Source organism: Montipora foliosa, chromosome 6 (assembly GCF_036669935.1).
Source record: "Montipora foliosa isolate CH-2021 chromosome 6, ASM3666993v2, whole genome shotgun sequence".
NCBI classification, from domain to species: domain Eukaryota; kingdom Metazoa; phylum Cnidaria; class Anthozoa; order Scleractinia; family Acroporidae; genus Montipora; species Montipora foliosa.
The window spans coordinates 42656693-42673356 of record NC_090874.1 but is presented as its reverse complement, the minus strand read 5'-3'; the positions used below and the strand labels follow the sequence as shown (position 1 = coordinate 42673356).

General features: G+C 39.3%; 1 protein-coding gene across 1 annotated transcript in view; it reads left to right on the top strand.

Moving 5' to 3' along the window:
- The window catches only part of LOC138007415 (EF-hand calcium-binding domain-containing protein 6-like), a 64191-nt gene that overhangs the window by 35673 nt on the left and 11854 nt on the right, over nt 1-16664 (top strand). Inside the window, exons 21-30 of the mRNA XM_068854310.1 lie at nt 1250-1337; nt 2076-2314; nt 2792-3007; nt 3308-3458; nt 3714-3793; nt 4730-4885; nt 5334-5547; nt 7426-7530; nt 8448-8534; nt 8892-9047. Of these exons, the coding sequence (XP_068710411.1) occupies nt 1250-1337; nt 2076-2314; nt 2792-3007; nt 3308-3458; nt 3714-3793; nt 4730-4885; nt 5334-5547; nt 7426-7530; nt 8448-8534; nt 8892-9047 (1492 nt within the window). The remainder of the gene's footprint in view (nt 1-1249; nt 1338-2075; nt 2315-2791; nt 3008-3307; nt 3459-3713; nt 3794-4729; nt 4886-5333; nt 5548-7425; nt 7531-8447; nt 8535-8891; nt 9048-16664) is intronic.

The window sequence follows — 16664 nt, the reverse complement described above, 5'->3', positions numbered from 1 at the left end:
TTTTTTGCCCAACATACGCCTTGCATCTTTTCAAAGGGAACCTTCAGTATTACCATTGGGATCAAATTTGTTCAAAAATTTTTCAAAAATGGGCTTGTATATGATGAAACCAAAGTTAGATTCGCTTTCTTTCATTTTCAGATTTTCGGAGCGTTGCCATATTGTTGTGATATATAGAGCTTTTGTATAATAATAAAAGGAAAGGAAAGGAAAGGAACTTGATTTAAGTGTCTAGTCGTTCTAGCGCTGGAGCAATAATTAGAGATACTGTCAACTGAAAGTAACAATTAACTCAAATCAAGTCAAATATTAGTTTTTGAGAAGAGGGGAAAACCGGAGTATCCGGAGAAAAGCCTCTCGGAGCAGAGTAGAGAACCAGCAAATTTAACCCTCATATGACGACGAGTCTGGGAATCGAACCCAGGCCACATTGGTGGGAGGCCAGTGCTCATCCCTGCACACGGCCCCAGGGCAACCGTGATGGCTCACAATTATTCAAGATGGCGGCGGTCGAGAATTTTGAAAACAAAAATAAGCGATTTTGGAATTCACTTAATTCCGACACAAACGCTTTATTTCAAACATTCAGTTTCAAACAAATTTGATTTTAAATATTGATACCTGTGGTGTAAAGTTTATTTATTTGGTTGAGTGGAAATCCCATTTAAGTTCACCCAGGATACGCGCAAATCCCTTCTTAAAATCCCACATCGGATCAAATAAATAAAATCTAAAGCCAATTAGAGGTTATGATAAACTAAAACACAGGTAATTACTCCGTCAGGAATAAAAAGTAGTGCCGGATTAAAGCGCTGCGTTGCCAAACTAAAAAACTATTAACTGCCCACAAGCATTTTACTCCGCGGTTTACAGCGCTATCTTACACGTCGCAGATTAATGGTTGCTGCTTTGCAATGGACAAAGGACGGTGGAACCAGGGCGTTGTCACACTGTAACTTTTCGCTCGTCCTGAATAACAAAGAGCCTCGATCAGGAAAACACATCGCGTCTCTGAGCTTGACTTAGTTACGTATTTCAACCGCATTCACCAGTGAGGCCGTCTCACGTACTCGGAGGGAAAGTGTGCGAGCTAAACCATTGGATATCTTTGACTTTTAAACTACTCGGCTGCTAATAACAGTTTTTAAACATGCTCGGCGTCTTTCCTGTTCCCTTTTGTGCCTTCTTTACGTTCCTATCCTACAAGGTCGATCTATTTCAGCTGTCTTAACTTTTGTCATCTTCATAGATACAATCTTCCAATGCCCCAAGATGAGTCTATGAAAGCTAGTGCCGTGGAAGCGAAGCTGAGGTCTAAACTTAGAGAGAGCTTTCAGGTACTGAACAACACTTGTTCGTTATAAGTTTTTCTGTGGAATGAATGGCTTAAGAACGAGCCTGTCATTTAAGTGAACCATCTTAGGGAACCTAAACGAATACTAAGCTTCTTTTTTCCATTTTCTATGGAGAATAAATAGAAAGAGTGAAGCAAGTTAAGTTCTGAGATCATCGCAATTATGAACTCTATTTTTCGGGCTTTCCATTCCTTACTGCTAAAGTAGCGTTGATAACTGCGATGACCTCAAAACTTAACTTGTTTCATTGCCACAGTTCAAATGTGTCTCTAATACATTGCTCTTTCACCAGAAGTCGCTTTAATAGTAAAATTTTGTTTTTGGATTTAGGCATAAACGGATAAAACGAAAAACGACCATCTGTGGCTGCGTGATGCAGGTCGAGTCAAAGACCCACATTTCACCCTTGCTCGTCATAGAGTCTCCAGTAGCTCAGTGGTTCGAATCCCCTCTGGTGCTCGGATTTTTCCGAGTTCCCAGTCGGTTCAATTGTAATACCTCTCATTTAATATGTGTTAATCATTCTCTCACATTCGAGAAAATGGAAACAGAAAATGGGAACAGTTTAGCAGACTATATACGCTGCTTCGTGACCGGTCCGTATTGCAAAATTCGGACCGCTCAGAGAAACAATCAGAATTGTACTTTTCATCTCGGACCAGTTTTGTTTAAATATAATAAAGTTTTTTACTGACAGTATTGTTTTTTTCCATCGTCAAGGACCTACGAGCAGCATTCCAGAAGATCGACTTTGACCGCAACGGTTTTGTAACTAGGCCGGAATTCAGGCGAATTTTGGATTCCTTCATGTTCATGTTATCAGATGAAGAGTTTGACAAACTCATGATGAACCTCAATATACAGAAAGGAGCAAAACTGAACTACAGGGAATTCCTCAAACGCTTTCAAGACGTGGAAACTGTGGAGGAGGGCCACCCGTGGCTTTACTCAACTCATAGGTATCGTATGCAAGATCGGCCTTGAAATGTTTCTTTTAAACACTCCATAAAAATGAACAACTGAGGCAATGTTACTTGGTAAAGCATAAATTGTATTTTATAGACCTAATTAATAAAAATAATCATGTTATTTAATTCGTAGGGGAGAAAATGGCTTACCCGAAGAAAACCTCTCCCAGCGCAGAAGACAACTCGTATTACGAGGAGTTCGGGAAGAGAAGCCGGGACGTACTGATAAAAGGCGAAGCGACTGCGCCAACCCTATAGTATTATGTTTTAAAGTTAAGGAGTGGGACATGCATGCAAGCGATAGCATTTAGATCCTAAGTCGTAGGAGTGCTTTTGAGAACTGGCATACCATTAATCTGAGGACTGAACGGCATGCAAGTAGCACATACTCACGAAACCCACTTTTTGCATGCTATCGTATAGGCTATCGTATAATTATCACTCTTAACTATTTTATCTTCCGCTTAGCTTCAACGAAACACAGGATTTGGCCTACTTGACTGCTGAGCAGGCAGACAATGCTATCAAAAGGAAGGCGTGGGAACAAAATGAAGATGTGGCCAAGGCTTTTTTGGCGTTTGATCGCGATGGAAATGGAATTGTTACAAAGAAGGAGCTGAGGAAAGTCTTGTATAAGTACCAGATCCCTCTGAACAAAGAAGAATTTAAAAAGCTGTGGAACAAGTAAGTTACAACTTTCATCATTTTTTTTTTTGGGATTACAGGGTCTGGTTTTAGGAGAGAGGCGCTCCGAAGAAATGTGTTGGAGTGAGTGGGAAGAAGTTAGTTATCTGTTTTTAGTCCTGTATCTCAGACAGATCATATCAATGAACAGGCGTACTTAGATTGTTTAGAATTTACAGAGTAATTCCTTTTCAAATCTGTAATAGAAGACCCTTTTTTTGGCTTTTTAAATCATTCGTGTTTTTAGATGTGAAACGTGTGTTACGGCGTAGCTTTTTCATCACATGTTGATCTCTCTAGGTATGACACAGATCAGAATGGTTATGTAGACCATCAGGAGTTTTTGGCAAGGTTGGGAGGGGAACTGGTGCCCGGGGACATGCATGGGCCGAGTACAATGATTACAGAACAGAGCCATCAGGTTATGGAAAGTATGCACAAGAACCAACAGGTTTGTGTTTGGATTCACTCCAATTAGGGGTCGTTATCAATAAAATCAAGGACAGATGCTTCGACCACTTAGATTGAACGAGCCAATTTAAAAGTGAAGAATGAAACTGGCGTAGCGCGAGAAAACAAGTTTCATTTCCGTTTGGTTGACAAGTTGGTTATACACGATGCTTAATGTAGCAATGCTTTTTGGAAATTGCTGCGATTTAATATCACAATGTTTGGTTTAATGTCCTTAATGTTTCCTCACTGCCAGGACATGCATGTGGCAGCCACATGGAATCAAGCAAAGGCTACGTCGTTCATTTCAGCTCTCGAGGTTGAACAGCGATTACGGTAAGCTTGCCAAATATGGATTCTCCGACTTAATCAAGTAACTTCTTGCAAATAAAAAAAACACTTCAACAAGATGAACGTTCGTTAAATTACCCTTTAAATGTTTGTAAAAGTCCTTTCCTATAGGTAAAGCTCACGAATTCTTTTTTACCGTTTCATGAGCAAAGCGGCGTGGAATGTGAATTAGGGCATTGCTTGTTTTAATGTGTTGGGATCCGGGGATTTGGATTAAGGGTGAAAAACCCTGTAGCAATCTTTTAGCAATTATTTTTCTTTGTTCAATGATAGTTAACACGGCTGCGAAAAGCTTAAGGGAGCAAAGCAGTTAGAAGAAACAAATAAGCGATTACTCTCTCCGTCGGGAAATGAATGGTTTTCTGGCCAATGTACTCAAATCATTAGTATCAACCGTCGGTCAACTCAATAGTCAAAACGCCGGCGACAATCTTTTTCCACGCAGCTCAATCAAGCGTATGCTATAGAAGAAGGGATGATATGGCCTGCAAACTGAAGTCATTTTTTACTGAGCCTGTGTGATTTCGAGGTTGAACATCCACAGATGGTTTGAAGGGGTGATTGAGATCTCCATCTAAGATTGATAAACTCTCAGAAGATTGATGTAGGTCCCATCATCCACGATCGGTCCTTTCGAAGCGAACAGTTTGGCTCTTGGTTTAAGAACCCACATAAAATAATGGGTTACAAAAATTCGAACTTTTAAGGCTGGCGTCGTAGGGTTGGGTTTCCATATCTTCTCAAGTTTCTTGCAAACCAAATCTTTTTTTGTAACCAAGTGGGACGTTCATTGAGCGAGTTTGTAACTTAACATTAAGTTATTTCCTTGCATGACTCGTCCTCTTATTGCTCTATTGCATCTGTGATGTTAGGGTGGAAACTCTTTTACGGTTTCTGACTAAACACTTGACCTGGTTTCAGGGATCGTTTTCGGGATGGATATGAAAGTTTAAGAAAAGCCTTCGAGACAGTGGACTCTAACAGAGATGGCTACATATCAAGACAAGAGCTACAGAAGGTTTTGTTTGATTTTCATTACTTCTTGGATGATGTACAGCTCAATATTCTGCTCGACAGGTTGGTATATAAAAAGTAATTTTATTCGAGGTCAGATAATTTGGAATTGTTTTCTTTTCGCACTTTCCATACTAATTGCAAATTCAGAATAGCATCTCCGGTTTTCTTACACTCGTATCGAGACTCGGCCATGTTATTCTGCCCATCAAAATATCCAGGATAGGCTACCAAAAATCCAACATGCATATGACTGAATCAAGGAATCGAATCCAAGCCACAATATCCTGCTCAACATTGTACTTACTTTACTTCTCAAATTCCGGAGTTTGTTTCAATTGACCAGTCTTCCTTTGGGGTTATCTTCATGCACAAGGTTACATAGGAGTATGATTTTAAGTGCAATATTTGTTCTCATGTATTCCACTTGTAATGGAAATGGTAAACATACTTTCCTCAAAACAAGCAAAAATACCACCTGAAGACCTTATGGATCTAATCTTCTTCTTAGGTGTGGTCTGTCGCATAAAAATAAGCTGTCCTACGAGAAATTTCTCAGCGCGTTCCAGGACCACAGGCTCGCAGGATATGGCCGCGTAACTTTGGATGCTCCTCGCAAAGTTGCCACACCTGTGGTATTTGAGAGACACGAATCTCTCACTCCAGACGCAGCCATTAATAAACTAAGAGGCAAAATTGGTGAAAATGCAGAGACAATCCAGAAGGTAAGAGAAAGGCATTTATGGAAGAGAGCGATTGAGCTAAGTGTTTGTCGTCAATAAAAAATGGATGAAAATCCTCTTTTTATAGTTTATTTCTCTAGTACTCGATCGATAACTGTGGTCGACAGGCATGAACATGACCTTACATGATAACAGATCTTTTGAGTTTCGGTTGAAAGCAATTTTCAGCCCTTTTTCTAAATCTCGATAATGTTTGTGCATGTTGCTGTCCAGGTTTAATCAGCTTTCCTGGCTGGGTTCATGTTTTTTTTTGTATGTGTGTGTGCTGAGTCCGATTAGTGAGACTCATCTTTTAAGATAAATCCTTCTTCTCACCCAAAATAGGTAGAAATGCCTAGCTGACCATTACCTACTAGTAGCATGCCTATTTAAAGCGAATAACTGTGCTCAAGAAGTGACTACAGTAAATGTAAAAATCAGAGTACTTTGCACAATGTGGAAATGCACTTGGCAACGAAGTCAACTGACCGCCAATCATCCTAATAAGCTGAAACGAAACCGTTCAAAAGAAACGGAACCGACTTAAGGGAGGCAACCAGATAGTTATTTACAAAGCGTGCTAGAGTTGAAGAAAAGAAATCCATTTGGCGCTCACAACAGGAATTGAACCCGAGTCAAGCGCATGGAAATCCAATGTGCCAGTAGCCAATGTGTCGGTGCCTCCCTATGCACTGTATCCTTGAGTCAACCTTTACGCGTATCTTTCTATTTTTAGAACTAACCCTTCAACAATAGACCAATTTCGTTATATTAAAAGTCTCGAGAATCTGGGGAATAAACTCATACAAATCCTTATATTTATTCCCCAGAGCCTCGAGATGATGCCTTTTCTTTAGGACTGAATTTTAATATATCGAAATTGGTCTATTAAGAGACTAACAATTTACATCAATTTACATCAATTTACATCATTTTGCAGAATTTGCATGCATTGTTTTTGCTATTTTTGTCTTCGTTTAACAATAACTTTATTCTGATTGGCCATTTTAAACAGTGCGTGTAGAACCGAAGAACTCGTAACGTTCTAAAAAAAGAAAGATTCTTGCAAAGGTTGACTCATAGGGCTTTTATGAGAGAGAATCGTTCTTACTCATGGCCTCCTGGATATGCAAAGTTGTACATTTGAAATTTCGCATAATTAAACTTGCGACCTTGATTGTAGCGTCAGGCAGATCCCGGAATAGACCTTTTCGGCTTGTACATTTTGTTTTCCCAATACAGATCATGTGGTAATACTCAGGAGGTTTTGTCTTTTGTTTTGTTCATTAAAATGAGGGCATCCAAGCATGAATATGGCTGCATGCACTCGTTTTAATGAACAAAACAAAGGACCAAGCCTCCTGAGTATTATCACATGATCTGTATTGGGAAAACAAAATGTACAAGCCGAAAAGGTCTATAGATAACGAATTATTTACTTAATTTAACATCTTGCTCACATTTGGAAAACCACATACATGGAAGTCTCGCATATCATTATCAGCAATCTAGATATGTGATGTACCTACTTGGAATCCGTGGGTTGGTTATTGGCAAAAAATCAGTAATGGTGGATACCAATACAACTGCATGGCCTTAATAGGCCTTTTGCAGTTAGTGATCACATGATACAAAAACCGCCATACTGGAACGCAAATTGCGCACTGGGACATCTTAAACAAAGCAATTTAATTTAAATTTTCTGACTCTATTCTTTGAAAATGAGAAAACACCCAGTTGAAGCTGACTTACACGTCATTCCTCCGAGGGCCAAACGTTTGTTATAGTGTTTGACTGTTTGGTTATTCTTGTGTGTATTCCCTCGTCAATTAAAGGCGTCATTCCTTCATTCACTCATCAGTGCTTTGTTTCTATCCTTAGGCTTTTGCCGCTTTTGACCGAGAGGGAAACGGACTGATTTCCAAAGAAGATTTACATCAAATAATCAACGCGTTCTGCTTTGTCATGTCTGATAAACAATTCCAGGTAAAACAATTCCACTATTAGTAAAGCCAGAAGAAACTCCCTCACTCATTGCTTTGCCTTTTAATCAGTTATTAAAAAAAAAAAAAATGACCGCGCGGGTGAATGCTACATTTTAAGGTGTTATGTCTAGCATAAGCAGCCACCCTAATTCAGGCAGCGTTTACACGAATGCCGTTTCATTTGTAACCGCATCGCTTTCGATTCAGTTACGCCTTCTGTCTACACGACACTGATCAAGACCGTTCCCGAAACAGGGTCGATTTGAAAACGCTGCCAAAAGTGGAGCGTTTTGAAAACAATACGGTTTCATCTGTCGTGTAAATGACGAAACCGCATCGATTTGAATGGGGTTACTATTTTTGCGCAAAACTTGCATTGTTGGATTCCAAAATGGTGAATCTTGCACGCAGTGCAGAACTCACTTATTGCATCACGACTTTGATTTCTGGTTTCAGTTAGCTTTTTCAATTTTCAATAAACATAGGAAGCAACTTTCTGAAATGTTTACAATTTTTCTGTTTTTCAAAGTTATAAAGAAAAAAAAAACAAAGCGACGTCTCTGGGTTCGACCTGGGAGAACTCGTGTATGCATATGGTGGGACAATTTGTGGAAGATATTGTCTCCCTTTCGTCTGTGATGTGTTCGGTATGACGTAAACACTACGAAAACGGTTTCGTGTAAACAGTTCCAAACTGCATCGAATTTGACGCGGTTTTCAAGTCATGAAACCGGGTTCGTGTAAATGCTGCTTCAAATATACGCGGGGTTGTTTTCGACAGTTCAATCTGCGAGGACTAGTTGGCAGTTAAGTCATGAATCGTGTAGTAATTATTCAGCAGTCATTTTGGTTTGTTTTAAGCCTTAACTGTTGATTCTCTCCGGGTTTAATATGTGACTTGGTTACCATCTTGTGTAGGCACTGTTAAAGAAGATAAACCTCACTGAAGGGGGCTTCCTGTCTTATGAAGATTTTTTCAACAGCTTTCAAAAATCGGACGCCGAGGTAAGAAGTTAGACAGGAAAGAGAAGCAGGGAAACCAATCTGACACGCTTGAAACCTTGAAAAGATTACACGAATGGCCAATTAATGCTTTCGGAGATGTTTTTCCCAGAGAAGAGCAGGAGGGTTTACTCCCGGAGAAACACGTATTTCAACTTGACACTGATTTCCCCACACTTCGTTAGGAATGCAAGAAGAAATGCAAAGATTATTTTCAAATTTACTATATAGTCTAATGGTTGTGTCGTAAACATGCTTTCTGAGTTGTCTGTTGAAAGTCAACCCTTTCTGGAGAATAACAACAACAACTTAAATTGTGTAGCCGCCATAAACTTTTGACGCAATCTGGTTTGGTCGTAGGCAAGTCGCAGGTGGCTGGAGAACCTTTGTCCCTCACCCGACAAACGCCAAAAAACTGCTGATCAAGCCAGCAAGCGACCTCGTGGGATAACTGACGCCGAGGTGGAAAAGAAAGTTCGAGAAGTTGTTGTAGCAAGATTTTATAGCTTGGCAAAGGTAAACGAGCAGTTTCATGATTGTTTAAGGTAAATTATGATACATTTGAGAATATGAGTTTTGTCGGTACATGGAATGGGTATTTGACAGAATGTTGGGATATCATTCATTTGTTAAAAACTGAACTACGCATATCAGGTTTCCAGCATTTTCATTGGCTCGCTGGATACAGGCTATCAGTTCATATAACTGCTGTATCTAATATGGGCAATGAACGCGTCAACAATAAAGCGAGCTGAAAACATTTTTGCAGCTCTTTTATAAAATTACACTTTATTTTAGGGTGCATAATTACAGTAAAAAAACTGTACTCTCCCTTATGGCCCTATTTAACGAAATACCAATAACTAAAATATTAAATTAATAAAGTACTCAAATACTAAAATATTAAGGTACTAAGCTACGAAATACGAAATACTAAAATACTAATTGAGAAGTAGTTAAATATTATAAAACTACAAACTAAAAATGTCACCATATAAGCCAAAAAACTCTGTCAATCCTAAAGGTGTCAGGCGTAAATTTGCACATTATTAAATCAAAGTAACTTCTCCTGAATTTTTTTGCACTTGAAAAACAGACAAAGTCTCTATTACTGGTAACAACATTTCCAAAGTTTAACAGCATTATAAAAGAACATGCGCTTCATGCTATTTGTTCGTGGAAGAGGAAGGCGATAAGGTAACCGAGACCTTGTATCATATAGCTTATTGAATTTGAGGTAAAATGTCATATAGCTTATTGAGCTCTGAGGTAAAATGGCCGGCAAAAGCCGTTTTGGACCAGAATTGACCGAGGCAGAAGTCGATTCTTTAGTCGACAATACTATACCCCCAGGAACACCAAAAAAGCCACAAAATTTTGCATGAAAATATTCAATGGTGCGTATCTGAATTTTTTGATGTCTATATAATTATTAGTTTAATCAGGAACATCTTTTTGGCAACGTTTTGGCTCGTCTAATTTTTTTAAAAAGCCATTTTGTGCTAAATAAATCAACTTGGAAGAGTTGTTGATCCTGGAGCTTTTAATAAAACAATTATTCCACTCGGGCATGCTGGATATAAAATGATTCTAGCCAACTCGACGCTATGCACCTCGTTGGCTATCTATAACCCGTCTCATATTCAACAAGCGCGAATGGAATAATTGTTTATTAAATTCCTTAAAGTGCCTATAAACCCGAATTTTTTGTTTTGCTTCGAGAAATCTTTGTATCGCTCTGAGCAAAATGGCGCAAAAAGTTTTGTTTTTGGTTAAAACCGGAATTTTTTACGAATTTTCAAAGTGACGGAAACGCGAGATTCGAAAACCCATTACCCAGCTGGTGAGCTTGCCGAAAGGGAATGGGTCGAGTGTAATTCGTGACGTAAAACCCGGACTGTGAGTTTCGCAAGTTGTGGCTTCCATCAGAGGTGAAGCTATGCCTGAGAAATGTGTTGTTTTCGGTTGTAGCAATGTTCGGAGTAAAGAGAAAGGGATACTGCTTCATCCCATGCCGTTTTACGGTAAAAGTGAAAGCGAAAAGCAAAAGTAAGTTTGCCGTCTTCATGTGGGTGTTGAAGCACCAGGTCGCTAGTCAGAGCTTCGACGCAACCTTCTAACTCGCAACAGCAGTAACACTCATAGCCTGCGAACGCAGACGTATTTCCGGCGGTCGTTTCTCTCCCCCGAAAAGTAACGTCTGCGAGTTCGAGCTGCAAAACGATTTCTGTGACGTAAGATCTTTTGTTAGGTTTTTGACCAATCAAATTGTATGATAGAAGCAAGCTCGAGTTACTCTTGCGCGACTTCGCGCAATTTCGTGTCTGAAATACAAGCCATACAGGTAAGATTCTCAGTTGTGGAGCGTGATTATGAGTGATATAAACAACCATGAACAAAACTCCCAAGAAGATTTCTCACGATTGTGAATGCTGCATTCTTTGTAGAGGGAAGTTTTCGGCGGCTAAGGAGAAGATGCGTGTGTTTGGTAAAAGCAATGTTGACATATGTTCTTTGGTATATCGTGCCACAAACGTTGATCTTTCTGTTTACGTCGACTGTGAAAAGCTGGCCATTTGTCGCACGCAGTGCTACAATCGTATTGTACGATTCAATAATGCCCTGCAAAAAGTGGACGAAATTAGCGAAGAAACTAGGGGATATTTTGGCGGTAGTGTTTCCCTTCGTGTAAAAAGGATGGCGAAAGACAATTGCAAGACACTAGGCATGATTGATCAAGTTACATGTAGCTTATATCAATTGTTTATTGTAGAATTTCATTATTATATGATAAATGTTCAATCTGCACTGATCGTAGTTAGCAAAAGCTAGTCGAGGCGAGCAGTGGTTACGCGTGTATGAAAGAGAGAACAGGCTACGGTATTCAGTTGTGTTTCACCGACAAGACATTGTAGAACGAACAGGTATACAAATAACTAGTGTACAAAGCATAGCATGCAGTCAACTAAAACAAGTAAATATCTAAACTCAATAGAAAGTGCAAATATCAGAAGCCAAATTATTAAGTATTTTTGTTATTAAGACAGATAAATCAATACAGTCATTTTCTTCTGAAAGTCTTTGGAGTAGGATACTGTGGTTTTTAATTTTAAAATTGTTTTTGGATAGATGGCGAATTTCACGAGGTAAACTATATATGGTGTTTTTACACCATATATTGAAAATGATTTAATTTGTTTGTCAATTCTTGAGGGTTTAACAAAATAGTCACCTCTTGAAGATGATCTTGTTTTATATGAATAAATGCTTGCTTAAGAAATCAATAAATCAGCATTATTTGGAGTCGATAAATTGTTAGATATGTCATGCATCAGAACAGCTGCAACTGATTTACGAGAATGGGGGACTGCACGGAGACGTACTAGAGACTTAAACACTTATCAGTGACAAATAACATGAGCCTCGTCGACAGTAACTGCTCTGACAGATTTCCGGTACAACTCGCTCATTGCCATTTTCCTCCATGTTTCGTATCCAAGCCATAGTTCAGGTAATCCGAAGACAATTGAATATTCCCCATTCTTTACTTCTTTCGTTTGTTTTACGGTGGCTATTTCAGCCAAAGATACGGCAGTGATTCCCAGGGAATTTAGCCGCAACACTTGATCTTTTATCAGGCTGTTAAGCGGAGAAATCACGACGATGATATTTAATATTCTGGTCAGTTGACTGCAAGCACGAGTAAACCAACGGCAAAGCATGGTAAATCAACGACTTTCCAAAATCCGTTGGAAGATTTACAAAAATATCCTTCTTCTCTTGAACAATGTATTTGATGGACTCCTCCTGGTGCATATTCAAACTGTCAAATCCAAAAACATTGCAAACCTGGTTGAACGCGTCGTTGAACGCTTCTTCCAGTGTGTCCGTCATTTTTTCTCCACGAGAATACGTGGTTATACCGCGCACGAATCCTGCGAGTTAGTTCTGGATTTTGTAGAGCTAAACGGTGATTGGTGAATAATTCTTACGTACGCAGACGTTACTTTTCGGGGGAGAGAAACGACCGCCGGAAATACGTCTGCGTTCGCAGGCTATAACACTCACTGATATTTTGTAAAAATTGAAGGTCACAATTTCCACACTGGCACCTGCATTTAAATAAAGAAAGACACATACAAATAATGTTTAGGGCATGGAAATTTAGCTGTAACAGTATTGATGTAGTCGACATTCTAACAAGTTCGCACATGTTGATAGCAACAGCGGGAGTGAGATCGCTACAACTTGCCAGTCTCGGACTTCTTCTGTACCATTTAGGCGCTTTTGGAGTGTCTTCTCTAGGGCCTCTTCCTCCTTTCTTTCTTATTCGTACAACTCTAGCCACTCTTCGTCCGCTAGGGGATCGTCAGCATATGCCTCGTGCGTGTCTTCCTCATCGCTGCCCGCAAAGCTCGAGTTTGGCGAACCTTCAACTTCCAGCTCGTAATCTTCCATTTCTGAAACTTCCGTATCTGAACCGGAGGACAGAATGAAGTCGTTCGAAGCCATTTCTTGATTAACACGTACGGTGGTTACAAACGTCAGCCGAACAGAAATTGTTTTCACCGGCACGCAGGAAAAACTACAAAACTACGCGTCTCCTCTGTTGATTTGCCTGATGCTAATGTCCGGGAATTACGTCACTAGGCCCATTCTCCCTTTTAACTGGTCGCGGGCAGAGAAAACTGCACTTTAAAAATTCGTAAAAATTTCCGGATTTAACCAAAAACAAAAATTTTTGCGCCATTTTGCTCAGAGCGATACAAAGATTTCTCGAAGCAAAAAAACTTTTTCGGGTTTATAGGCACTTTAAACTCCAAAACTTTGGAAGAACGAAATTCCAGTGAAAAAAGAGAGAAATTCCGAGCGAAATCGAAAAGTTTTGATGAAGATGCGATGTTGTGTGTGGTCAGACAGACGTAGGCTCATCACAAAAACATTTCTTGCCTTTTGGCGTACTTCTAAACGTCGGAATTGATCCAAAGTTTCTACAAAAAAAGTCTATTTTCATTTTTGGCTTTATTCAGAGAGAAATTTCGCTTTCCCGCGAAAACGATTTTAGCTTAGCAACGCTTAAAACAGTGAACAGCGTTGAATGCGCGCTCTGATTGGCTACTCAAGATCCGCATATCCTTTGCTATTCACCTCCGAGCAATCCGCGCGTGATTTGCGCCCGAAAATATTACAATCGTTGCAGGAATAAATGAGTTAAAATCATCTTTTTTGTGTTATATTATCTTACTTCTTTAGTATTTGCTAAAACAAGTATTCACCTCAGTGACGGTAGATAGTTGTTAATTATTCGAGGAGCGAATAGAATATAATCACTTTTTAAAGACCAATGAATTGGAGAGGAATTGGTTGAAATTGCCCCCAATGGAACCAGTTCCAATTTTCACGCACGGTTTTTGAATACTGTAATGAAGTATCTCCAATTTAAAATGTATAAGAATTGCACTCAGGGGGATTTCCGAGAAGGTACTTCCTTTTTTTCAATTTGCGCGTACTGTTAATAGTTCAAGAATCGTTTTATTATTTTTTTTCGGCAGTGTTTTCGTTTCGTTTCGCGCGTTTGTTTCTAGTGGGGAACCCGTTCCCTGTTCCGACATTCTGAAAACCATCTCTTGAAGTAGCGTTTAAAAATAGCGTGACTTCATCGTGCGATTTACTTTATTCGGTAATCACTTCTTTAAGTTACTCAAATGGTGCGATCCCTGCTAACTGAGCTGGCTTAAGGACGGTGCCTACTATTGTTATTGCGCATACGTTCTGCGCATCTCAAGGTATTCGGGTTTCCTATCGGTGGTGCTTACTTATAATTTTTCAGCGGTTTAAAACTATCCGGAGAAAGTAGATCTTAGTAAGTATTCTTAGTATCCAAAAGGAAAATGGGGGGTAACCATGCATTTTTGAGAGATAATTAAGCTTCATTTTGAGAAAGAACGCCATACATTGCTTTGTATTTTAAAGCTTTTTACAAATATTATTCATCTTTGAAAAATGCGTGGTTACCCCTAATTTTCTTTTTGGATTTCAATAACACCTGTTAAGATCTACATTTCGTGCATAATCACACGCCGGGGCAAAAATATCTTTAATTAGTAGGCACCGTCCTTAAAACATGAATAACAAATATCCAATGCAGGGTGTCGATTTCTTTTTTTTCCCCCTACTTTTTGGAGTGATTCCTATTTCCTCCTACTTCGTTAAGAAAACCTCCTATTTTTCCCATTTTTTTGTTCATGCTGTACAAAACTTTTATGCTACTTAATAAAAGGATTTATAATAACCTCAAGCTTAGTAAACCCTGTAACACATTTCATTTTTTGGAAGAAAAATGCGCTGAGGGGTATGTGCCTTGAGAGGCAATTTCCTTTTATTTACACTAAAATACGGATTAATTTGTGACCTTTTTATTGTAAATGTTGATTTCAAGAAAACTTAACTCAAAAAAAGAAAAAAAATATAGTGTTGGAGAGCTGTTGCATTTGAAGCAGGTGTACTTTCTTTAACAGTGCTGTACCCACCGGGTGTTATAAAGGTGACTGTTTTGTCATGGAAGGATAAGTGACAGTTGAATCTTCAATGTCATTTTGAGATTAAATATGGAACACAATATTTGTCAAACCGATTTGCATAACATTTTTAAAATAAAGTTAGTAAGGATGGAACGGGAGGTAGTGAAGATCGTAGGATTGTGTGGAAGTCAATAATGCTGTTTAAGCTACTTGTAAAATCTCCTGTTTTTCTCCTATTTTTTCACGTTTTTTCTCCTATTTTCTTGAGCCGATGTGTTGCTTGACACCCCTGCTGATGGATTGATAAATAACTTGCGTTTTGTAAGAACTCGCATGATGTCGAGTAAAATTGAGGAGGCAGCGTGGCCGAGTGGTTAGGGCCCGTGCCTTGAGATCCAGAGATCCTGAGTTCAAGACCCTGTTCTGACCACTCACTGAATTGTTTCAGGTAGTCCCTGGTTCAATTTCCTGGCGCACTTGTAAAATAGCCAACTGGTTTGGAAAGATAAGCGACTTACGCAGATCATAGATACAAACAAACCCAGCTGGCGTTGTATCTTACTTGGTAGTGCAAGTACAATGCAATGCAATCCCCTTCAAGTCTGCGTTTTTCAAGCTTTCTTGCACCTGCGTAACTTGCTTATCTGACCGCGATTCTTGCCCATTCCACAGTTCCAATATATTAAATGTTATGTATTCTAAACTCATGGTCAAATAGGAGGGCATTTTGCTTCCCATATAGTTCGACAATGAGTCAAATTTCTTCTTGAACGCACAAGAGATATAAACATTTCGTGCAACATTTTATTGCATACAACAAGTTTGGCACCTTAAGTAAAATACTGCTTTCCATTCTTTAACAAGCAGCGTAGCAGATTGGTTAGTTCGCTTGCCTTAAGGTTCGGAGATATCGGGTACAAGGCCCGTTCTGACTACTAGCGAAAGTTCCTCGTAGTCTCTGCTTAAACTTCTTGGCTCTGCGTGTAAATCACCAACTGGTTTGCTTCCGGTCATGTGATGTACTGTGTCATTAACAAATGTGTCGTTGGTTGTGAAGGGAAACTATAAGGAAAGTTAAATCAAGTGATAATGTTTTTCGGTCGTTGAATCTAACTTTGTTCGGTGGTTTGGCTTGGGCCAGACATGTGTCCTGGTTTTTATCCCGCGCAATTGATCACGTTCTAATGATCTTCTGAACCAGTGAGATCGTCGCATCATCGCCGATCACAACACAGTGTTGGCCACCATTGTTTAATATGGTTCATCTGTTTTTCATCAACTTAGATGACACCGTTTGGCCAAAATTTCTACCTTATTTCCTCTCTGTGGCCGTATTTCGACGCGCTATAGACCCCAGTAGACCCCGAACTTTGCGAATAACATCCAAAGTCACCATGTTTACCCTTGCGGTGAAATTCTTAAAGTTAACTGATTTCTCCCTTTGAAATAAGTTTAATTCGTCAAGCAACTTGTTAATCTTAAGCTTAAAGATCAGCTTTTTAGCATGAAATTATGAAGAGAACGGCCTCATAAACTCTCCACTAAATTGACCGGGCGAAAGCTATTTTATTCATTATATTCCTCACTTCTATTCTGACTTCTTTGATCTTCC